At 48.7% G+C, this 24,300-nt stretch overlaps 1 protein-coding gene across 4 annotated transcripts; it reads left to right on the top strand.

The window, feature by feature from the left end:
* Positions 2,582-23,708, top strand: LOC110395288 (sodium- and chloride-dependent GABA transporter 1-like). 4 transcript variants are annotated; one of them, XM_021389474.1, is made up of 15 exons: positions 3,188-3,216; positions 6,665-6,760; positions 7,089-7,220; positions 7,952-8,052; positions 9,605-9,714; positions 10,069-10,201; positions 11,401-11,535; positions 12,001-12,104; positions 12,413-12,537; positions 13,635-13,747; positions 18,196-18,327; positions 19,037-19,139; positions 19,553-19,653; positions 20,398-20,565; positions 22,695-23,708. In XM_021389474.1, exons 3-15 carry the CDS (start codon positions 7,211-7,213, stop codon positions 22,797-22,799), a joined length of 1,440 nt encoding a protein of 479 aa, XP_021245149.1. In that variant the 5' UTR covers positions 3,188-3,216; positions 6,665-6,760; positions 7,089-7,210; the 3' UTR covers positions 22,800-23,708. The 4 variants fall into 4 exon arrangements, with proteins under 4 accessions (XP_021245139.1, XP_021245132.1, XP_021245142.1 ...); XM_021389457.1 differs by lacking the exons at positions 3,188-3,216; positions 6,665-6,760 and adding an exon at positions 2,601-2,997; XM_021389467.1 differs by lacking the exon at positions 6,665-6,760 and having other exon boundaries at positions 3,160-3,216.

Raw genomic sequence — 24,300 nt, 5'->3', positions numbered from 1 at the left:
ATTTTGAAAGTCTTAGCTTCAGTTCATGATGCATTTGGAAGAAGCTGAATAAGAAACCTGCTGCAGTGTCGTGTTTAAACTCTTTGACCTTGTTTTCAAGGCCTTGCCAAGTGCAGCCCACCTCCAGCTGGTAACTCTGCTCTTATTGATTATCATTCTCAGTCCTTCAGGCTTTTTGCTGTGCCCAAAGCGCCATGTGTTTTTCAGAACAAATAATGCGACATGACAGAGCTGCTGTGCCCACTCAGTTTTCTCCAGGCCCGTACTCAGACCGGAAGAGACCATGTGGTCAAGCAGAGAAGCTGGTGCATTTTGTCCTGGTAGGACTGCTCGACCGGTGTGTGAACTTGTGTCCAAACAGAGAAGTCAAACACCGCACCTGGGAGCAGACGATGCCAGGATTTTTCCTGGCCAGATCTGCATGTCCTGGGAAGGGACACGTGGACCTTGCCACCATGCCTGTGGGGCAGATCTCAGGGACACTGCAGCTCTGCAGGCATCAGACTGCTCTTCTCAGCACCCTCTGAGCCTCAACTGAAGTTGCTTTTTAAGACTTCTTTATTTGAGATGTTTGATGAGATACTGAGACACCTGAGAGCAGATGCATGGGGAATGCAGAGATGGTCTCTTCTCAGCCTCTTTTCCCAGGTAACAGTGAGAGGACAAGAGGGAATGGTTTTTAGTTGCACCAGGGGAGGTTCAGATCGGTGTTAGGAAAAATTTGTTCTCAGAAAGAGTGGTGATGCACTGGCACAGGCTGCCCGGGGAGGTGGTGGAGTCACCATCCCTGGAGGTGTTCAAGAACTGTGTGGATGTGGCACTGAAGGACATGATTTAGTGGGTTGATGGATTGGTGGTTGGATTGGATGATCTTGGTGTTTTCCAACCTTAATGATTCTATGATCCTATGGTCACCCACAGCCGGGAGGCTATTCAGAGCTTTCTCAAGAGAGGTTACATGTGCCACTGCTCATACCCCTCACTGATTAATGTGTGCAATGGTGAGGGAAGGGTAGAAAAGGATGTGCCCCAGGGCTAAATGTCTTTCTGACAGATGTCTCTCTGACAGAGGTCTGATGGAAGAAAAATGCATCAGACTCGATTAAACCTAAAAATGCAGGTGCAAAACCTAGCTCAGGAAGCTGGATACACTATCAGAGACATCACTCCAAACTTCTTGTGGTCCTATATCTTTCGTGTAATCATCCACCACTGTAAGACACAGGACAGGAGGTAGGATGGACCTTCACTAGGTTCATTTCACTATTTTCATGCTATCTCTTGGCTATAGGGAAACATCTATAAACCTAGTTAAAGACTGGCAGAATTTATTTTTCCTGAGCTGGAGGTGATGGAACTCACTTCTCAGGTTGGAAGAAACTGCCAGTATGGTCTGCTGCTCCTCTATCATCCTAACCTCTAATACATGAAATATGGAGTGTTATCACTTAGGTACAGTATTGCTACCGAGCTGTGGCAGCAAGAACAGATGAAAAGAGCACAGGGAGAGCGGGATATATATATTAAGATAACAGCTTACCTACTGGTTTTTGTCTCAGAAAAAAAAAAGAAAGAGTCAAAATGGTTTCTGCTGAGCCTAATTTGCTATGTCTCCAGGCATAGCTAATTATCCTGACTTAGCCCAGCTCTGAATTCTTCCCAGGGGTTTTGGTGCTATTTCTTCTGTTTTGATTTATAAATTGTCTTTATTTTACTTTCCTCCTACATGCTCCATATAATCTTTTTCCTCCCTGCCTTACTGAGGAGCTGGGAGTTGGTGTGACAGTGTTATTACGATGTGTAAGACGGAAATGGAGATCCATTAGTCTTTGTGCTGGGTGTCCAGAAATGCTTTCTTCTGGCATCTGCGTCATGGGCTATTTGAAACTGTCTCTTCTCCCTATGAGGCATCTGTGTGCTGTCACTTACTGCTGGGCTTACCTGCAACCACCCCTGGGCTAAAGGAGCCGTGCATCTCCAGGCTGGCTTTGAAGCTCAAAAGGCTTTGGTTACAGCCTTTATCCTAGGAGCTAGGAGTATTCTCTTGATGTAGCAGAATGAATTATAGCAGAATGAATTACAGTTATTTTCTTTGTAATTGGCATAGTTTTTCTAACCTCCATGACAAATTCCGTAGAGGAAGGAAATCCATTTGCTGTAGTCATGGAGTAAACAGAAGATTATGCTGTCATTTAGCTTGGGCTTGGGAGGGCATCTCTGTTCAAAAAAATTTAGAAACTCACAAGCATCCTGCAGGGCAAATGGGTACTGTTTGCTGAGGCAATGAGGCTAGCAAGAATAAGTAGCTCAAGTAGGGCCAGTTTTAACTGCTAGGGAATGCCACCTCTTCATAGCATTGCTTTGTTTCCTGATATACCCACTTGATATTTACTTCTGATTTGTGCATCTGGGAATGTATTTGTCAACAGACTTCTCTGGCAGACTGCAGCGCTGGTCACAGTGATGGCCCCTGGTGGAGGCTTAAATTCACATTTCCAGATAATGGCTTGAGAGTGAATGAGAGCCAGACCTGTCTTTTACCTCAGGGGAAAGCAGGGAGGCTGCTCTAGCGTGCATGAGTCTATCCAGTGAGTCCACTTCAGCCAAGTGAGGCCCTACCCTGAGCCTGACACACTGACACAGGGTAATTTCTTTCTCTGCTTTCTTTTCACTTCCAGTTTCATCTGAGTTTCACCAGGGCCAAGGCTGCCTTTTCTGCTCCTCCAGCCCCTGAGCAAGAGCAGCTGTACATCTGAGTCACCATGGGCAAGATGGACAACACCTCTGTGGAGCTGAGCTCTCCCTCCGAGGTGAAGCAGGCAGCCCTGGAGGAGCCAGAGCCCATCGCCCCTGAGGCCCCAAGCACCAAGAAGAAGAAGATCCCAGACAGGGGCTCTTGGAAGGGGAGGTTTGATTTCCTGCTGTCCTGTGTGGGCTATGCTATTGGGCTGGGCAATGTCTGGCGCTTCCCATATCTCTGCGGCAAGAATGGAGGAGGTGAGTGTAGTGGAAATGCTGAGTCGTGGCTTGAACCAGTGATTGAGTACCTGGTGGGAAGGCAGGGCCAACCCGGGGGAGCTCAGGTGCAAGCAATGTACCTGAGTGACCAGAAGGGGTGGAGCCAGGATCAACCCCTTCCCAGGCCTCATTTAAGGGTTGGCAGTGGAGGCCCAGGTATCTTGGTGGAGATCTCTGCCTGTCTGGGGCCCTTTAGAGGTAAGAAATTTTTCTTTCTGCATTCCCAGCTGTTGCATTTGGCATTGTCCTCATTTGCTGTAGCCTAGGTCTTTGCCACTTCACCATTATTGTTGTGTTTTCCATCACATTACCTCATTACAGTGAGAGGAACATACAATACCTTTGCTTGCTTCTGAGCAGCTGTGTTCCTTGGACAGGCTCTGGGTTGTGTGGGTCTGTGCAAGCAGCTAGTGGTCAGGTGGAAATAGTGCTGGGATAGAAATCAAGAGAGCTGGAAGTTCAGCTCCCTCTTAGCTTTGGACTTTCTGCATGACCTGGATTGAGTCATAAGACACACCCTTGTGCTTTCCTCTGTAAAACAATGCTGTTTCTTCAGCATCATCACAGAGATGCTTTTGTGGAGGGGAGTATGAGCTGCTTTGACATCAGCAGAGCGGACAGCTCTTCTCCCCCACACCTGTCTCTCTCAGTGTTTTTGCCTATTAGTAAAATAACCTTCCCTCCCTCCTTAACATGCTGCTCGCTTCCTTGAGCTATTCCTCAGACTTTCCCACCAGTCTGAATTCCTTCACCTCACCTTTCAGACTGTACATAAAACTCTATTGTCATGTCAGCCTTCCCATGGTGGTGTTTGCTTTCCTAGAGTTCCTGTCATGGAACTGCAGAACCATTAATGTTGGAAAAGACAATTAAGCATGAATGACTATGACCTCCATGTTGGAGAAGCAGTCTTTTCCAACATGGGGATCATATTCATTCACGCAGCTCTGAGTGTCTCCTGTTCTTCATATCTTTTCCTCTTCTTTTTGCCTCAGATTTTGTTTTCAAAACCTACTTCTTCCATGGCTCTTGTGACTGCTTCTCATCTCTTCAGCTCACCTATGCTGTCCCTCCCTGCCATTGCCAGAGCCATGATGCTAGTTTCTTGTATTTATCCAGCCAGTCTCCAGTACCCATACCTGGTACCATGTTTGCTCAAATTTAGTCCATCCTGCTCTGTGATGGCTGCACAATCTCAGACATCCTGCATCCGTGCTGCTTGTCTCCTCATGCCTGAAGTTGGGGATGGTGATACCTATAATTAGAGGAGAGATTTATTTGAGATAAATCAATCCTATTTATAAAACCAGCTGAGATCCTAAGAGGGACCATGCTGCGGAGGTGTGAAATGCTGTAATTAGCAATAGGAATGGCACAGGGGGTAATTTCTGACCTGGCAGCTGCAGGCACACTGAGGGACCAGATGGCTGCCAGCAAAAATGCTGGTCAGGTGAAATGGGGGAAATGGTACCCCTGCTCTCATCCCTACCTCACCTGCTGGGCCGTGCAGCTGGTGGCAGCCTGCACCTCTAGTTCCCTTTACCCTGGCCTGCTCTGGCTGTTCCCACAGCCAGCAATGAGGAGCAGCGAGCGGCTGGTGCCTGTGAGGGACAGAAGTGACGCACACGAACGTCACTAGCTGCCAGTAGGGAGCGATGAGGAAGGGCTGTGCTGCATCTGATGGCAAGCTGGCGGGCAGCGCCTGGCACGGCCCTGGTGGAGCGTGCAGAGGGTGGGATGCTAATTTTAGCATCCTGCATGTGAACTGCATGGGGTGCAGGCTGTGGGCTGCTTCCATTACGCGCAGGCCAATTGGACAGAATGGAAATACCGTGGCCTTGCTTACTGCCATCACATTGTATCAGCTCATGGCTCACTTGCTCTGCATTATAAATCGGGCGTGTAGTTAGGGGATATTCACCCTGGGTACTCCATGAGCCCCATCCGCCGCACAGAGCAGGCACCACCCTAAGAGATGCCTGGCTCCTTGCTGGCTCTGCATGCTGATAAATGCGTGTGCCCAGCAATGACTAACATTCAGCCCTGTGCTGTCCTTCTGATGTCAACAGGAATTTGGACTCCAAGTTGACTCTGAATGTGGCTCAGAAGGTGCTAAAAATTGTCTATCAGATCCTGAGCTTCAATAACTTGAGAGGAATGTTTCTTTAAATAAGCACCACACACTTCTCATTAGCACTTTGAGATGCTAAGAAAAGGCACATAGCAGCCTGTGATGCTCAGCTCCTCATCCGTGGGCAGTGTTTGCTGGTTTAAGGGTTGACTGCTACACCTCCCTGTATGGCATAAGAGCTGAAAACCACAGAGAGATGTGGGGCCAGGCACATAGTTTTTAAGTACAAATATCTGAACTGATATCACATCTGGGAGTGTTCTTAGAGTCTGCTGAGGGACCTGGCCCTCCAGAGCAGCACCACTGCTGCCAATAGCCCTCAGCTCAAGGCTGCAGCCTGGCTGGTAGATATGTCCCTGTTCCAGAGGATTTGTGGTTAAGCCAGAATTTTACCTGGGCTTAAGAGTTTTGGGTTTGTTATGTTTTTGTTTTTCTCAATAGTCTAATAAAATCTTTCGCAAATCTTTTCTGGCCTGCTGTAGATTTAAAAAATAAATAAAAAAAAAAATGCAGGTCCAGCAGGTGAGCGGCCAAATTTCATGAGCTGCTTGTGCAGGAGCCAGCCAAGCACTGTGTCCTCACCAAGCTCACTCTGCCATAGCTGTACACCAAGGCAGCATCCATGGCCTATGGCTTCCTCACAGCCCCCTAGGGCTGAACCTGGCCCATGGGCAGTGTCCATCCCACTGCCACACTCAAAGCTGTTGGCTCCCCCTCACCAGGCTGCTATCAGAGGCAGGAGCCTGGGGTTGCATGCTAGCTTGCAATTCAGACTTATGGATGCCGAGCTGCTGGCCCGCAGCATGTTTCCTTGCCACCACCCACTGCCAGCTCCTCTGCATGGTAGCTTCCAGCAAGTCCCATGTTGGGTGCTGATGCCTGCCTCTCCCAGCTGGGCTCACTCCCAGCTTGACATGCAGGCGTCCTCAGCTGGGTGCCCCCAAGCCAGTGGCTGCCACAGCCTCACTGCTTTCCTGCCCACAGAGAGCAGCTGGGCGAGCCTGGCAGGGCTCTGCAGGGCAGCTCCGCTGGCTGGCTCCATACTTGCTTTCCCACTAATACTTGGAGAAGAAGACTCGGACTGACAGCTGGGCCCTCTAGAGAGTGCAGACGCCAGTGCCACCCTGCACCTGGCCAGCTGCTGCTGCACAAATGGAATGTCTCCTTTTTCCCCTCCCAGGATCTTTTGCAAGACTTTCCTCAGGGAAAATGACAGGCTCCAGCACATGCACCAGGCAGCTGGAAAATGAGCTTTGTGCTGAGTCCTACAAGTCAGAGTGACCTGAACATGTACAGCCTTCAAATTGCATGGCGAGGCTCACCTATTGTGTTTGTTCTTCTCATACTGGGGTGCAAGTAATCCATCTGCTGGATGGCTGTACTTCTAGTGACAAGATGTCTTCTGTAGGATCCATAGGAATAATGTTTTCCCTGGTAACTTTAAGGATAAATCCTAGGGGAAGAGTGGGGAGGTGCATGGGACTGTTACAAGAGCAAATATGGTTTTGGTCATAGATTCCCTAAAAGACTGAAACAGCTGTGAACAGAGAAAACAGTGCCAATGCTGGATATTTCTATGTCAATTTCCTCAAGGTGAAGGCACCACTGCAGGTAAGGCAGAACTTCAATGAGAGTAAGCTACCAGTGTCAGCACTTGAGTGTTTGGTTTTGTTGTCACACTGTGTTTAGCAGCACCCAAGTATCTATCAGATAAGTGAGGCTGGTATCGCTAGTTATGATGTATGTATGTATATATGAGAGAAAGATATCCGCAGTGGTATGAGCACAGCAGGGGAAGGCAGTGGTGATCTCAGCGGGAGACTTTCCAAGTGCACCAGTCCCAGTTGTAAGCTGTTACCTCTGAGCAAGCCTGCTCATCGTCACGTGGACACTGATGGAGAAACAGGGAGCCATCTGGTAACACTGCTCGCTCTTTCAGGGGCTTTCCTCATCCCTTATTTCCTGACGCTGGTGTTTGCTGGGATTCCCCTATTCCTGCTGGAAACTGCTCTTGGCCAGTACACCTCTGTGGGCGGACTGGGAGTCTGGAAGTTAGCACCCATGTTTAAAGGTACTGCACTGTAAGTTTGTGAAGGTGGTGGTACATGCCTACAAAGAGCTTCCAATGGTTTGGGAAGCAAAGCCCTGGGGACTGGGGTTGGGGGGGGCAGCTCAGGAGCATTTTTTTTTCCCCTGTCCTTGACCCCTAAAATCTGGGGAAGTGATAAGATCCTGTTTATAAGGAGCAATCCAGCATACTGATATCTTCACCTGGTGGAAATGGGTGGGTGAGAAGCTCTCTTGAGGGCACAGTGTGTCTGTGCTAAGTGCCACACTGATAAAAATGCCCTTTTTCTGGCTCTGCCAGAAAACTTTCTGTGATGCCCAGGAGCTTACCTGGGCACCATAGAATCACGGAATCATAGAATTAGCAAGGTTGGAGAAGACCTACAAGATCATGCAGTCCAACCATCCACCCACCACCAATATAACACCACTAAACCATGTCTCTCGATGCTATATCTAAACGTTTCTTGAACACCTCCAGGGACGGTGACTCCACCACCTCCCTGGGCAGCCCATTCCAGCACCTGACCACTCTTTCAGAAAAGTAGTATTTCCTAATGTCCAGCCTGAGTCTCCCCTGGTGCAACTTGAGGCCATTCCCCCTCATCCTGTCATTCTCTACAAGAGAGAAGAGGCCGACCCATGGCTCACTACAACCTCCCTTCAGGTAGTTATAGAGAGTGATAAGGTCTCCTCTTCGCCTGGATTGATGCTGCTCTCTGCCTTCTTTTGCAGGAGTGGGGCTGGCAGCTGTGGTTCTCTCCTTCTGGCTGAACATCTACTATATTGTCATCATCGCCTGGTCTCTCTACTATCTCTTCAACTCTTTCACTGCGGTGAGTCACAGACTCTTCTATGGTGTGGCATTGGCTGTGTAGTCCTTACTCCCTGCTTTCTGGGGAACAGTTTCTCACTCCATGAAGATGCATTTTAGGATGCAGCTTTGGTTTGTTCAGGTGTCCCAGACCTGGCTGGTAACAGTGCTGGTGTCTCCACAGGCAGCTACAGGTGTTGGGTCACAGCCTTTGCTTTCACCGGATAGCTCCTGAAAGGTGCCAATCACAGAGCTAGGCTGACATCTGTTCCATGCCCCTCCTAAACCTGAGTAGGAGTATTTTGAACCTGAACAGGGAACCCAGCTTGACTGCTGCAGCTTCTGTCCTCTGAGATCCAGAGGAAATAGAGCAGCAACAAAACGTCCTCATGCCCGCCCCTCCTGGAAGAGCTGTGCCGCATCTCTGACGTGCAAGGCACTTGGTTGAAGGGCTGTTCTGCGGCTCTGCTCAAGCCACTGCATTTCCTTCAGTGCAATTAGCAAGTACACAGCAAAATCACAGGATGGATGCAAATAGCTTGGGGGGCCACTGCCCTTCACAGCCCTTCTGCCAACCCAGGATGTTCCTTGCAGGCTCTGATGTCACAAAGCACTTAAAACACAGGTAGTATTTTTAAAAGAGTCTGTATTCATGTATGGAGAGAAAAGGATGCAAACATATTCTCAAAGGCTTCGTCAAGCTGGAGCCCAATGCCTTATCTACGAAGGGAAATCATCCAGAATAGCCGTTCTGCATCCATCTACATGTCTTGGTCGTGCCTTCACTGTGCTTGGGAGACAAGACTGCTGTGTGCAGGGATGTATGTGAGCTGCTTGTGCTGGGCATTAAGGGGCACGGGCAAGTTGCCTGTGTGCTCATACAGCCTGTGACACCGCGGCTTCATTGCTTGCAGCTCCAGAGACAACTGTGTTCAGTCTGCAGCAATGCACTGCTACCATGCTCTTAGCCATGGCATAAAAATATCCATGAACTCCTCTGTAATGCTTAAAACCAGGGGAGGAGACAGCATGAAATAGCTACAGTGCTTTATATTTACTCCCAAGCTTATGTTACAATAGTTTGTTTGTATGGACAGACTCTTAGCCTCCAATTCTCAGTGCTACATTGCTTTTCACATGTTGGGGCTTGATATGAATGGGAGATAAGTAATGAATCAGTGTTTGTTCTTTGTGCAGGAAACTCCAACCACTTGTTTTGTGAAACTAGCCAAAAGCTGTAGTGATTCTAAACACAATATCCCTTGGTAGCTATTTTAATTAGTAGCTATTAATTACCAACAGTTAATTGGAAATAGCTTACTATCCAGGGAACTGCTACATTTTATTAGAGCTATGACATTGCCCTAATCATGTCTTGATATTATTTCCTGGAAAAGTCTGCTTCACGCTTAATAATTATTTTGGAAAACCGTTTAATGCCATTGGCTGCAAGGCTTCTGCTCATCCAGATGAGCCACCCGTCCCCTTTGCAAGAACAACCTGTCTGTAGTTTAAAAGAAGGCAGGTTTCACTCCTTGCTGGAGATGTGACACTAACAACAGCCATGCTCCCAGGACCTGCCGTGGCAGAGCTGTGGGAACTCCTGGAACACCGATCGCTGCTTCTCCAACTACTCCCTGGATGACACCACCAACCTCACCAGCGCTGTCACTGAGTTCTGGGAGTATGTCACAGCCTGCCTACACCAGGTTTCTCCCCACTGCAGCCATCCTGCCTGCCTGTGGGGGCTGCTGCCCTCCCTGTCAACTTCTAACCTTGGAGAACTGGCCACCAGCTGGGGTGGGCATGGGATAGGGAGCACTGTGCAGCTGCATGTCTGGTGAAGGGAGAGTAATGGCCTCACCGCATCTGTCCTCCTCCCCTTAACCCCTCACCATGTGCCTCGGGTCATTGTAGGATTTTGTGGGCTTTTGTGCATGTCTGCATCTGGCCCTTCGCCCTCCAGCCACCACTGAGATCTCCAGGACTTATGCCCCGAGGGTCAGACTTCCCCTTAACACCTCCTCTCCCACCTCAGGAGGAACATGCACCAGATGTCCGGGGGCCTGGGAGAGCCTGGATCTGTCCGCTGGCCCCTGGCCGGCACGCTGGCCCTGGCCTGGGTGTTGGTCTACTTCTCCATCTGGAAGGGCGTGGAGTGGACGGGCAAGGTATGGCATGAGGAACGCGTGGTTCGGTGCTGTCAAAATGTCCTCCAGACTCAATTTAGTCTGAGTGTCTGTAACTAATGTTATGGTGCTTCAAGGCTGAATTGCAGTAGATGCTATTAAATTCTTGACATTTACCTTGCATGGCTGTAAAAATTGCTACTACGTTCACAGTAACTTTCAATCTAAGCATAGAGATTAATTCTTCCCTGCAAACTCACGGGTCCATGTTCTCAGTCCCTCCAAAGATTTGGGGAAGAGATTTTCAGAGATGTTTGATGTTAACCTGCATCAGGACAGTTCTTTGAGATGATGAGGTCTATTCTGGACTCCACCTTACAAAAATAACGTATCTTGAAAAAGAGGCTGAAAAGCACTCCCTGTCTCTTTAGAAAATTTTTCTGCTGCCCTTTAGGTATTGGTGGGATACCTATGGATCAGAAGCATATGATTATTCACTGTGCATAGCATTTCAGACCAGCACAGTTGATGAGAGGCAATTGCTTAATTTATTGAAATGGCAATGCTGAGATACTGAGGTGTGTTATTTAGAGTACGGCATGATGTTAGAGGGACAGCATTATGAAAGGAATAATCTACAGGGAAGATCAGAAAGAAGCACTTTAGAGGGAGGTCACCTCAACCGTTGACTCCCCTAGGGGTTCTCAGATGGGGTATTTTTATGCAGTCACAGCAGAGGCCCAGTGACTGCCGTTACCTGTTGAGCGATGGCATGTGCTCGCGATTCTCTGAAGAGTTGGAGTCAAGAGAGCTAATGTGACTTGATGCATTGGACTAGTGGATTGCTGGCTTTAGCTCTGCAAAATAAGGATGTGATGACTTAAAGGGATTACTTCTGTGGACTAAATTTATCCCTCTGCAATCCCCTTGTCTTTGGGCAATCCATCCAGAATTTTGCCTGCTACTTTTGCGATTAGTGCATTCTTGCTTGTCTTTGGCACAGAGAAACAGCCAGAAATGTTACTTGTGTTTTCCACCTCCCACTCCTACGCAAGGAGGATGTTGATCGATTTCTTCCCTTTGGGGGCTGTGCAGGCTGCTTTCCTTGTGATTACAGGCTCAGCCATGAGCAGCGGTGCTTGGGGACCTTATTTTCCCTCAAAGGTGGGGGTACACAGTGGCTGCAGTGCCACTGTGGGCAGGAATGACTGACGGTATCTTTCCCCCTGCATTTCTCGCAGGTGGTGTATTTCTCAGCCACCTACCCCTACTTCATGCTGTTCATTCTCTTCTTTCGGGGAGTCACGCTGCCTGGGGCCAAGGAGGGCATCCTCTTCTACCTCACACCTGACTTCAGGAAGCTCTCTGACTCCGAGGTTGGTTGCCTGGCTGTAGCTGTCCTGTTGGTAGTTCTGACACCGAGCTATCTCCACATCAGTGTTCTCTTCAATGTTTTAATGGAGAACTAAAACCGAAAAGGAATATCTTCCCCACTCAGGTAGTCATTACCCCCACAGTTTGAGACAAAACTCAGGTTGTTTGCAAGTGGAAAGCCATGCAGCATCTCTGTTGTAATCAGGTGATGTTGTCCATGAGGGATGAGAAATTACCCCAACAAAGGAGCCTTCCCTCTGGTTTGGAAATGTCTCATTTCCTGACCACCCCACTGCTGGATGGCCAAGCTCGCAGGCCTGCAGCCCACATTGGCCCTGTGCAGCAGGTCATCAGCCCCTGTAGGGAGAGAGAGATGGACCGGACCAGACACTGGGTAGTGGCATGCTGGGTCCACCAAATTGACTGCATGGTGGAGGACAGACACAAAGCTGGCTCCTTCTCTGCAGGTCTGGATGGATGCAGCCACACAGATCTTCTTCTCCTATGGCCTGGGGCTGGGATCCCTGATTGCACTAGGGAGCTACAACACTTTCCACAACAACGTCTACAGGTCTGTTGGGTTTTCGTGGCTCTGTTGGGCTTTTGTGGTGGGAGCAGTAAAGAACCATGTATTGTGACTGTCATCACGTGGCCAGCAGAGCCCCACTCTGCCACTGCCCTGAGCTCTTGCAGGGACAGAGGCATCACAGCAAGTCTGGGTGCCTGGCCTCTGCTGTCCATCTCTGTCACTAAGCAGCTGAGGGGCACGCTGCCACCTCCCTAGTGGGGAAGGCTTAGCCTTCTCTTTGCCCACCCTTATTTCCTCATCTATTTGGTAGGGACCTGAAAGTGGCTTCTTTTCTTCCTTTCTTCTTCCAGAGACTCCATTATTGTCTGCTGCATAAACTCCACCACGAGCATATTTGCTGGATTTGTTATTTTCTCTATCGTTGGCTTCATGTCACACATCACAAAGAAGTCAATTTCAGAGCTGGCCTCCTCAGGTGAGCAAACACGGCAGCACTGCCAATGAGACTCAGAAAGTTTTTTCCTTCCCTGATCCCCCAACATCACCTCTTAGGGTTTGCATCTCTCTGCATTGTTATTCAGGAGTTAAAATGCAGAAGTCAGATCTTAGTATTTTCCTGGGAGACCTTTATATGTTGTGCATGTGTAGAGGGCCAGATTCTCTGGCACTGATATAATGACAGCATGTGTATCGGTGTAACCAATATCACTTCCCACACCTGAAGATCCACCATGGGAAGTTTCCACAAGTCATGAAAATAGCAAGTCCAGGTACAAATGCAACAGAAACCTTTTAGAGAAATTTGTCCATGAGTGTGGCATGCTCCCAGGCCTTTCTTCTCCATGACCAAGCACACAGTCCTCTTTGTATGCCGTCCACCCCAGAGCGGTCTAAAGCACCTGTAGCTGACGTTCACTGCATGCCAATTCCTGCTGCAGGGACCATTCCTGCCTCCTTCTAACGTCCACCTCCCTTCAGTGGTGAGGTTTTATGTACTTTGGCTGCAGTGAAATATTTGGTCTGTTTGCTATCTGAAACCTTTATTGGAGAATAGCTGCTTCCTCACATACTGCCTATGTTCTCAGTAGATGTGATCAAAGCTTGGGATCCTTTTACCATGCAAGATTTTGAAATTGTTATCTCTGAATAATTTTTTTAAACATAGATGAGACTGTCTTTTTGCCCAAAGACATATTTTGAAATTGCTGTCTTTCTCTGGAAAGCTTTTATCTCAAGCAACAGCATTATGTGATGGGGGTGGGGGGAAGAAGGGGGGAAGACACCGGCACCAAATTTCTGTTTTTTTTTTTTTTTTAGTAAAGTGCTAGGAGTGATTTGATGACTTTCTTGCTGGCAGGAGGAGAAAAGGCAAAGCATCTCTTCAGTCACTGCTGCCTCCTATCCCACCCCCTATGCACCCAACACAGTTGATATGTCATGCATGACATCTCCTGTAGTAACTTCCTGCAGTTCCTGACTGCCATCACTGTTTCTGTTCACTGTTGCACATCACTCTGCCTTTCCACCAGACACTTCATGAATGTGGACTCATCTCTTATTTCACTTCTGCAGGCCCTGGACTGGCTTTCCTCGCATACCCGCAGGTTGTCACCCAGCTACCCCTGTCCCCGCTCTGGTCGATCCTCTTCTTCTCTATGCTGATGATGCTGGGCCTGGATAGTCAGGTGAGACAGCCCAGAGAAAAAGGGGGAGTAAGATACGAAGATATTTTTGGATGTCACAGTAGTTTTCCCTTCTGCACGTTGAATCAGTGTCTTTCCACAGATTCTGTCACATGAAAAATTCTCTTTTGTGGTTGTCACCCCTGCGCTCTTCTCATATACTGCAAGTGGGGTGGTATCTGACCAGTCAGCCTTATGAGAAGATCACCACTTCCCTGCAAAAGGATCTTTGGAAAGCTGTTCTCCATTTAGATCAGTTTTGGGCCCCAGAGAAGTGTTGGTGCTGCTGCATGGCCACAGCATGTCCCAGTCTTGCTGAATGGCCCTGGCAATTGAGCTGCCCAATAGCTCGCAAGCTCTAAATGGAGCTAGTGGGAAACTAACCCTGCCAAAATGCTTTGGGGCAGGGAAAAGGGGAGAAAGGGAAAAAACATATATCTTTCAAGCAATTACTGTTTTGTTCCAATAAGATGTTAACTGTTCTCCTAGAAATAGGAATGTGAACTAAGGGAAACCAGTATTAACTGTCAGATTTTGTATCTACCTGGTAAGAGTTTGTGGTCACTATGCTTCTTGGTATTCTGTGAGGAGCTAATTTGGGATGCTTTGGTTTTCCTAAGGTGTCATGGAGTACCTTCACCAGCCTGCATTTCCTGTGAGGCACAGCCAAGAGAATGCCATTACTTCAGCTTACTGTTGCAGGCTGGGGTAGAAAATCTCCAACACATACCAGTCTCCCACCACACCACAGCTCTCTGCTGTGGCATTGACAGGCTGCGCTAAGAAAAGCAGCGATGCAGCATCTGAAGCAGTGGGAATAGCAGTTTGGTGCAGTGTTTTGGCACTGTTTTTAATAACTAGCGTAGTCCTGAGCAGAGGTGAAGCGTTCTGCTGTTTGAGCTCCTGGGCTGGCTTCATAGTGAGCAGGTGGAAAGAAGCCATGCTTTGGGCAAGTCTTGCTGAACAAAATTGTACAGGCTCTGTATTTTTTAACAAGTGATGATAGGCTAAATTATCAGATAAAAACTAAATGTAGCTACCCAGTGCGGCAGCCCCTCTGGCTCCTTCAAAAGTCTGTGCTTGGTCTGTCACGTCCTTCCCTATGCCAACATGCTCCTTCCTTGCTGTGCAAAGCCCTAGCACAAAATGGCCGCTCTCCTGGGTTACACATAGCCTTCATAAACCTAAATCTAATTCCTGATCAGACTCAGGCATATCCCTGACCTGTCATACGTGGTTTCCAAGAAAATCCAATCAATCAGACTTGCTTGTTGGTTACTGCACACTCCCACAAAAAGATGTCCTGCAGCTCTCGGCTGCATTGCCACAGACATTATTGGGCAAGTAATTCCAAATAATGACTAAATGTTTCGAAAGAAGCTCCGTTTACAGAAAGGAAAAAAAAATCGCTCTCCATGGATTATTCGCTCTGCTCCAGTAAATAGTTTGAGACATGACAATAAGCCCTCAAAGCACTGTGTGGAATTTATTTGCTTCTCAAATACCACTTGGAATTCTCCACGTCCCTCCGCCAGCTGATCTCGCAGGGCAGGCAGTCTGTGGGGGCTATCACTGCCTGGAGGAGGAGCGGGGGAAGGAGGCATCAAATGGAAAACAAGCTTTTAAAGAAGGGCAGATAAATAGATGGGAAGGAGCTTTCTGCATGTGTGCTGGCACACTGAGTTGATCACACACACTGTTTACAGAACAGCAGCTTAGGCATATAGAGCAATGCACACAAGGGCTGCAATTACACATGCGTTCTGAAGTATCTGTTTAAAAAAGGAGGACAGTTTTGATATGTGCTTATTTTAAACAGTGTTTGTGGTACTTGCAGATGAGGAGCAGTCACTTTCATTAGGGCACAGCAGGGACCCTCACCACCCTCCAGGCATGGGGCCTGAGGGGCACAGTAGCCCAGCCAGGAAGGGAAGGTCAGGCTGAGGTCTGTGTTTGTGATGCAGTGATGAGACCCATCCCCTCAGCAGTGCTGCAAGGAGGTCCACTCATGTCCATGAGCCTCAGCAAAGAGTTCAGCAGTGCAGCTCCATCTGCCTCTCTACCATTGTGCTCATCTCCTCCGCAGTGCCTTGAACGCAAGCAGTGACCTACATTGATGTGTGCACTTCCCTCCTATGCCCCCACTTGCCGCTTGTGGTCCTTAATGTTCACTCTGCCTCTGATCCACTCTGGCTTTAGCTCTCTTGCGTCTAGACCCTCTTGCATAACATGCTAATGCTTTCTTTTAACCTACCAGTTTCCAGGTCAGGCATTTTCTCCCCAAGGGAGCTAGCAAGCCTTGTGACTGCAAGCCTGCATCTGTCCTCTGTGAGACAGCCTCTTGCAGGTTATTCATGAGGAGTTGCGGCTGAGAGCAGCGAAACCCGTGCTGCACATCTGGCAGCTGTGGTTTACCTGCTCTTAGGTCCTGGTCCCCGTCCTGGTACTGCTCATGCCAGGGTTCTCCTTCTGGTTAGTGTGGTCGAAGAGGAATAGCACTCCCCAGCACTGTGAGGATGGGGGAGAGACTGCCAAGTCCAGGTCATTTGACCCAGCAGCTTGTGATGGTGATTAAGCACCAAAATGGGAAAAAGAGAGAAGTGATTGGAAATAAAGCCTGTAGGAGAAAAATGTTATTACTGCCCAACAATCAGCAGACACTCCTCGCTCCTGAAAGCAGCAAGCTTTCCTGCAGCTGCCTGCTTGTCCTGGGGAGTGTCTAAGCTTAGGTATGTGGGCTGAGAAAGTCAGACCCTGGGCCACACAGGAAGCTGCAGTCCCAAGGCTGGAAGTAGAGCCCCTCCAGCCCCCATGGCTGCATCACCTCTGCAGCATGAAGCCGACAGGAGGTCATTTCCAGAGAAAGTTATGAAGTTCTATGGCTAGAAAAACCAGCATGGTACTGCTTGGTTCCCTGTTTTACCCGTTACATGCTGGAAGCCCCTCACACCCACCCTCTCCCCCAGTCCCTCCCAGCCCTTTTCCCTCCCTTCCTTGCCCAGCGTCAGGTGCTGGCCGTGCATCCATGTGGAAGGAATAGCTTTCGACAGGGGTGGTTTTGTCATGCTGGTGCTTCACACTGTGGTGCCAGCTCCGTCCTGACTCTTGTAGACAGTGAGCTGAGTGGGATGGGGCAAAGAGCTCACTGACAATGAGTATAAAGGCAGCTTAACCCATGCCCAAATGGCAAGGGATGCTTTAATAGCACTTGAGTCCAACATAAAAGGCTGAGCTCATTACAAATTCCAATCAAAGCAGTTGAGCTTGGGCTCTCAGCTCTCTGGGATTCAGCTTTCCACACTGCAGCATGTGGAGATAAAACCCTGGGCAGGAATATCGCTCTTTGCCTCTCTCTGTGCCCCAGAAGCCAACAGGATGTGAGTTCCTCTGCCCTCCCTGCCCAGCAGCAGGAGTGACTCAGACAACTGGCTTTGCTTCCATAGATTTTTCCAGTGCTCCGCTGCTCTTTTTAGTCTGTGTATCTCTACCTCCACCTCTATTGATTGTTTTCTTTCTTCTTGTCTCAAATCTAAATCTAAAAATGCCCCCACTTTCTACAGCACTCTCCTGGGGACAGAGAAGTCCCTGATATCCATCTGTCACTGCCATTGCTCTGGTTTGTATGTTCACTGAGGGTGACCAGGGAAGCCAGTAGCTTGCTGCCCTCGTCAACCTCCCAGTGGTTTTGCTACAGGCAAGATGTGCTCTCAATGCTGTATGTTACCAGTGGTTCCTAGGAGTGAGAGCTGAAAGTGAATCTCATAATCTAAGAGGAAATAGGAGAGAAGAATGTGCTTCACGCATATACAACTTGTTATAGGGCAGACCATGGTACAGACAGCATTAACTCACTGTGCCTGGTATAGCACAGCTCTAGAAAGATCGCGACATGCTGTGAGGATGGCCTTTTTAGTGTACTACATGCATTTTAATGCAGTGCTTGAAAAGGGGGAAATAAACTCAAGGAGCAGGTAGTCAGAGTTGTTGTTGTTATGCACTTGCATGTGGGACTGGACAGTGGGTGATGCAGCTCCTTAGTGAGTGCTTCAGATCACTGAACAGCACAAGCAGTGCTGCAATATGCTGAGAGGAGCACACCTGGGAAAGGACAAGCACATATCCCAGCAGCAGAGCCATTGCTGTGATGGAGAGGCTGGCAGAGCTGTGGAGCAGGGCAGTAATGGGGTGGCCCTTGAGAGGGAGGCAAAGGTGGAGATGTATTTCAGCTAATTTTAGGCATCTAAGCTCAGTGTTAATTCCCTGTATAATCAGTGAAGGGAGAGAGGTACTTTCAGAAGGTGATTCAGGCCAGCTCTGTGCAGAGCCTTCTTTTCTACTGTCTATAGATGACACTTAAAGTAATGAGGCAACACCAGGGTTAAATGTAGGTGGGGGTGATGTCAGGCTAAGATACTCACAGATGTTTCCTTGGTGTGTGTCCTTTGCTTCAGTTCTGCACTGTGGAGGGGTTCGTTACCGCCCTGATGGATGAATATCCTCATATTCTGAGAGCCAGGAAGAAGATCTTCATTGCAATAGTCTGTTTCATCTCTTATCTCGTCGGATTCTCCAATATCACCCAGGTACAGAGAGCCATGCCTGTACCTCCATTCCTGGCACCTGTCCAGTCACCCGTGCATTTCACAGTAGCACCAAAGGCTTTAGGAGAAGTGACAGCACCTGTAGGAACCATCCCAGTTCTGGACAAATGGGCTTATTATTGCTGTCACTTCTCAAGTGACGCCTCCATAATTGCTGCAGCCATTCTGTAGTCAGCCTGGTGTGTTCTCTCACTATTTGCAACAAGGGCGCAGGCCAACAAAGCCCACGCTGAAGTAAAACGTAGTGCAGAGGGTTAAGATAACATAAAGAAGACCAGTTTCTTGGAGTCCTGAACCTCTTGGGCTGAATCCAAGGTTTATGTGTGTGGATATCAGGACCGAGTGGTCTGTAAATTTGTGAGGAGCAAAGAAGCAAAACTCCTGGAAGGGGCAGAGTGCAAAAATTAGGTGACTCCAACTAAAACAGGGATAAGTAAGAAAGCCTCATGAATCCCTGCTTTTCTACTCACCATTGGCCATACCTGAACAAGCTGGCTAATTACCTTCAAGAGCACATCAGTTTTTCTGCTGGGAACCTGATTCCAGTGGAAGCATTGCAGTGCCTGCTCTCCCGTCTGGGAAAATTAACATTAAAGCCAGTAGATGTAGATAGTAGAAATTCAAGCAGCTGGCTGATACTGTCAAGCATGATCCATAACTAAACTCCTTGACCCTGGCTTTGTCTCCTCAGGGTGGCATTTATGTCTTCAAGCTGTTTGATTACTACTCAGCCAGTGGCATGTGTCTTCTCTTCCTTGTCTTCTTTGAGACCATCTCAATTTCTTGGTGTTATGGTAAGCAAAAAGAGGCCTTGTTTCTTTCTTGTCTCCACGGGCAAAGTGAGATTTTTCAAAAGCATCCAACAGTGAAGGCAATGAAAGATTTACAGCTGAAAATAGCTGAGGCTGATAATTCCAGAAAATCAGGAGCAGGAGGCTGTCATCTCGCTTCCCCAGGCCACCACAAAGACCTGTACACTAACTGGCAGATGCCTATGGTCTTGCCTTTAAGTCCCTCCTGAGACGCCAGGAACGTTCAAGATGACCCTGTGTTTGTATCCCCATCCCTGAGCCCTCCAGATAACAGTTCTGTCACCACAGCATTGTCACCCTCTTGTTGTGGCTGGCCTTTGCTCTGTCACAAGAAGACGTGAAGCCCAGGGGCACCGAGATGGGATGCTTTTCTCCATGGACTTTTCTTCTTCTAGGTGTGAACAGATTTTACAGGAATATTGAAGAAATGATTGGCTACAAACCTTGTGTCTGGTGGAAAATCTGCTGGGCATTCTTCACTCCTCTTGTCTGCCTGGTAAGAATGGAAGGGTCCTATCTGCAGGAGTGGATCCAGAAGGGCCTCTCAGTTTGGAAGGGTGGGAGGGGATACACTACATTTTCAGTCCATTATCAGACTGTCCTAATAACTGCAAGATACCTGGGGTGGGCAAAGCACCTGCTGGAAATTGTGCATAAGAAAATCCTCAGAGTTAATTATTTAATCTAAATGATGTTCTCAATTCTTCTATCTGAGATGTCAAGAGATAAGCAAATAATTTAAAAAGTATTTAAAAGCTGTTATTGTTAGAAGAGAAGGTTCTCAGCCACTGCAGCTGCTGCCCTGGTGCCTAATAGGCTTGTCAGAGCAAAAGACACCAGCAAATCCAATACAACCCATGGTGGAGCAGTTTTGCTTTTGCTGGTTCTCACATTTCCAGCAGTGGTACTACAAGGAATGGTGTGAGAAGGCCAATGATGGGAAGTTAAAGGCTCCTGAGGCCAGCTGTGAAGACGCTGTCAACTTGGTTAGGAATTGCTTATATGAGCAGTCTGGTGAAGAAGGAAATCAGAGTTATTCCAGTTCCAGCTTTCAGCATGGGATATTCAGGGGAGACACGATAGAAAATTAAGAGACAATGGGCTGAAAGCTTCTAAAATAGTTAAGGAGCTGTTGGATTGCTATAAAACTATGGCACCAAGAGGATGATGAAGGAAAAAGCAATGGATGTTCTCTGATTTTGCACGTCCTCACTTGCGATGGCTGGCGTTCTTTTCCCAGGGTGTGTTCTTATTCAGTGTGGTGGAAATGACCCCTCTGACACTGGGAAAGTACATCTATCCTGCGTGGGGACAAGGTATTGGTTGGCTCATGGCACTGTCCTCCATGGTACTGATCCCAGGATACATGCTGTACAGCTTCTTCACCTCAACAGGGACTCTCCGGCAGGTATGCATGGCTTTGCCACTCCTCTTCTGTGAAGATGAAATCCTTAAGTTTTTATAACACAGAGAAATCCCAGTTCCCAGCGGTCCCCGGCTACGAGCACAGTTACCTGGCTCTTCTCAGCAGAGAGATCAGCATCCTCCAAGCATGAAGCTTGAGATAACTCAGAGCTAAGACCTGCTAGTGTTGGAGACAGCATCCTTTGACGTGTGCTTTGCAAGCAGCAGGCAGTGTACGAGGGGGATAAGAAGCAAGGCAGACTTCTATGCAGATCCCAAAATACCTACAACTCTTTGATCTTTCTTAAAACATATTTTTTATTCTTGATTTAAGCAAGGTTATATGCAGCAGTGAATCACGAGTCTCTGTATGTCATACCTGGTAATTGCTGTTGAGATCTTATTTACAGTGTTGACGCTCAATCTTGAGAGCACTGTGCACGATGTCCCCGTCTGGATGCTGTCTGGTGTGAGCTACAGGTGCGAGCAGTCACTGCAGGGGTGCTGCTGATTTATGACTTTCCCAGCCTGCCTCCAACAGCCAGCTGGCGCCATCTAAACCCTGCCAGTTTACTTCGTGGATGTCATATTTTGAGTCATGCTTAAGTCCAAATGCTTTGGCTAGAGCTGCTTGGCTGAGGTCAGCTTCAGGCCCACTGCCTCTGAGGTCAGGTCATGGGTGGATTTGACTTTCCTTTCCCCCAGCCCTCCATTTAGATGGGATTTGCTACAGGATCGGAGTGGGTCTCAGATTGGCTTTCAGTTTCTGATCTCTCATCTGAGTTCAGTTTTTGATTCTTGCCGTTCGTCTTGGGAGCAGCTTGAGGTTCTGTAGCACTCAGACCTGTGTTATGCCAAGCCACTAGGGTGATGCTGGGTTGAGGGCCAGCTGCAGTTCCACTAGTAGAGCCTATCTCAGATGTCTAGAGGGCTTCTTAACCCCTCACAATAGGCACTGGAAAAGGGGGAAAAGGGAATTTTGGCAAACAACCAGATATATTTTCAATCCTGTTCCCGTTAGGGATGTGACAACACATCTTGGCGTCTGGGGGAGCCAAGCCAGCCTGTGGCCCTCCTGCACTTCTGGCCGAGGGCTTCTGCTCCTGGTGCTCATAGATCCAGCAAGAAGCAGCAGATGGCAGCAGGAGGGAGGCAGGCTTTTGTGTATATGCGTGTGTGTGCCAGAGAGACGGAGAGAATTTTTGGCCTCTTATATGCACAGATCCTGGATTAGTTTGTAATGGAGCTGAAGCTGGAGGGAAATTAGATGCCAATGCTGAATAAAGTGGTTTTGACAGACAGGGAAGATTACAAGTCATTTTGATCCTACTGAGCATGAATGTGAGGGGAAAAGAAAAGACCATGAATGGCAGAAACAGCTCAGTGATCGTTTCAGGGAATTCACCCAGCAACAGCCACTTCAGCTGTGCTGGAGAGCTGGAGCTTGTTTCCCTTTGCTGCAAAGAGCCTCTTCCTGGCTTAGCGATGCCTATTCAGGTCGGGCTCTATCCTCCTCTGCCTTCTCTTTTGCAGCATCAGTCCCACTCCGGCAAAGTGACTCATAAGCATTCATCACTCCCGATGCTCACTCTGCACGCTTCCAGTAATGACTTGCCCCTCTGTATCTTCCTGGGTTCTGGCTTCATTTTACTGCTCTTTATAGTTTTCATTTGATCAGTTTAGGGCGGTGGGAATCGCTGCTGGTGCAAAGGTTTGTGCAGGTGGTCTGGTCTGATCCACATTAGAGGCACAGCCCATGACCTGTCAGCGTGCTGCAGCCTGTTAATGACATTTCACAGGAAACCATAGCTGCAAAAATGGGGAAGCTTGGAAAATGGCACTGCTCTGAAGTCTGTGGCTTTACAGCTTTCCCTTGCTCCCATCAGCAGCTGGCATTGCCTAGTAGCAGTTTCCCCATGTTATAAAGGTGATCCCTGCACTTCAAGAAGAAGTGCTCTGCCCAGCACCAAAGCAGGGAGCTCACACGGCCTGGCAGCAGAGGCGGAGTGGTGCTGCAGGGGCATCCCCTGCCACGTCACCGTACCCTCATGCTGGCAATGGGGTCACCCCAAGGCTGGGAACTGGGGGTCCCAACCTTCAGCTTACACCCTCTCTCCCCTTGTTCCCGAGCAGCGTTTCCAGCAGATGACGCAGCCCCGGACGGAAGTGCAGGTGCAGAAGAATGGCCTCCAGCCGAAGACGTCCCTGAATGGCAGGGGCTCGGACGCTGCTGTCTAGGAGGAGAGCTGGAGCTCCTCGCCCTGCCCCGTAGCTGCCCACACTATGCCATCCCTCCAGCCCCTCTGGCACAGCCCGCTGTCCCCGGTTCTGCAGTGGCTTCGCAGGAGAGGACCCGGCAGAGGAACCCCAGCACCTCTCTTCCCCCCGGCTGACCCTGCACCACATCACTGACTGTCTCCATCACGCAATACTCTGGCCCAGGCTCTCAGAGAGGAGCAGCCTATAGCCAGAGCTCTCTCCTCTCGACCAGAGGTGATGTTTCTAGAGAGCTAATACTGATGGTTCACTGTTTGTCTCTTCTTCGTCTTGCACTTCCTGCAGAGCACATCCCATAGCACACAGCCGTGCTTCACCCCAGAGAGCCATGTGCCACCAGGTGCAAATCCCAGATGACGATCAAATGATGTAGCATAAAACAACGCTAGCAAATGCATCATTGGAAGGGATGTGGCAGAGCAAGCGATTCCAGTGAGGAGCCCTGCATGCTGGTAGCTATAGGACACAGCCCAAACTGGAGAAAGGCATCAGGAGAGGACGCAGTGCTCTCAGGTGCCATGTTTCAGCCCTGCACATCTCCAACCATTACCACCCACCCAGCAGACTGGCCCCACGAGCCAGAGCCAGCTGCAGATGGCAACCCTTGTCTCCTGGAGAGCCCTGCCCTTTGCAGCTCTGTGCAGCAGCCACACCTTGACCCCTAAGATCTGAATGTACAGGCTGGGTCTTGTAAAGCTAAAAGCCAAACACTAAGAGCTGCAATCACAGTTCATCACAATTAATCTCAGCTAGTTACAGAAGTATCATTCTTCCTTATCCTGTAATTTTATGCACCAGTGTGTCTGAAAATTTGTATTCCACTTTCACCTGTGTTTATAAACTGGGCAATAAAGGAGCCCACTCTTCTCATATCCTTTGAGAGGGACTATCTGTGCAGAGGGCAGTTCATAGAATCATAGAATCACTGTTGTTGCTCTTTGATCTTTGCAGGAATGTCCGTTACTACAAACTCTGCTTTCACCTGTGTGTCCCAGTCACATCACCTCCCTCCCCTTAAATGTCTGTCACTTCAGAAGTGGGTAATGGGCAAAAGAGTCAATGCTTGAGTGAGGCCCTAAAACTGTGGAAGATCTTAATTTTCTAAGGGTTTTGGGGCAGCCCCAGCCTGAAGTAGAGGAAGCTGAAGTCAGCGGTCCTTTTGGAAACTCTTGGCCGAGAGCTCCCTTGCACATGCAGGGCTTCGCACCCAGGACAGCAGTGGTGCTACCCTGCACTTGTGTTCTCAGTGTAACAATATTCCATGAGAAACAGCCATCCACTCAGCTTCCTGCCTGTTTCTTTGGCTCTCGCTTTTGTCCTGCTTCCTTTCGTTCTCTTGCCTCACTTCTTCCCCACTCCCACCCACCCAGTGGAAATGAATATCAGTGAGCTTCGTCCTCCTTTTTGCTAGTACTACCATCAAACTGCAGCTCTCCCTCCCTTCTCTTCCTTCTGTTTCTAT

This window comes from Numida meleagris, chromosome 1 (genome assembly GCF_002078875.1).
Source record: "Numida meleagris isolate 19003 breed g44 Domestic line chromosome 1, NumMel1.0, whole genome shotgun sequence".
Classification (NCBI taxonomy): Eukaryota; Metazoa; Chordata; class Aves; order Galliformes; family Numididae; genus Numida; species Numida meleagris.
The sequence above is the reverse complement of the archived record's forward strand: the minus strand, read 5'-3'. Positions and strand labels throughout refer to the sequence as shown.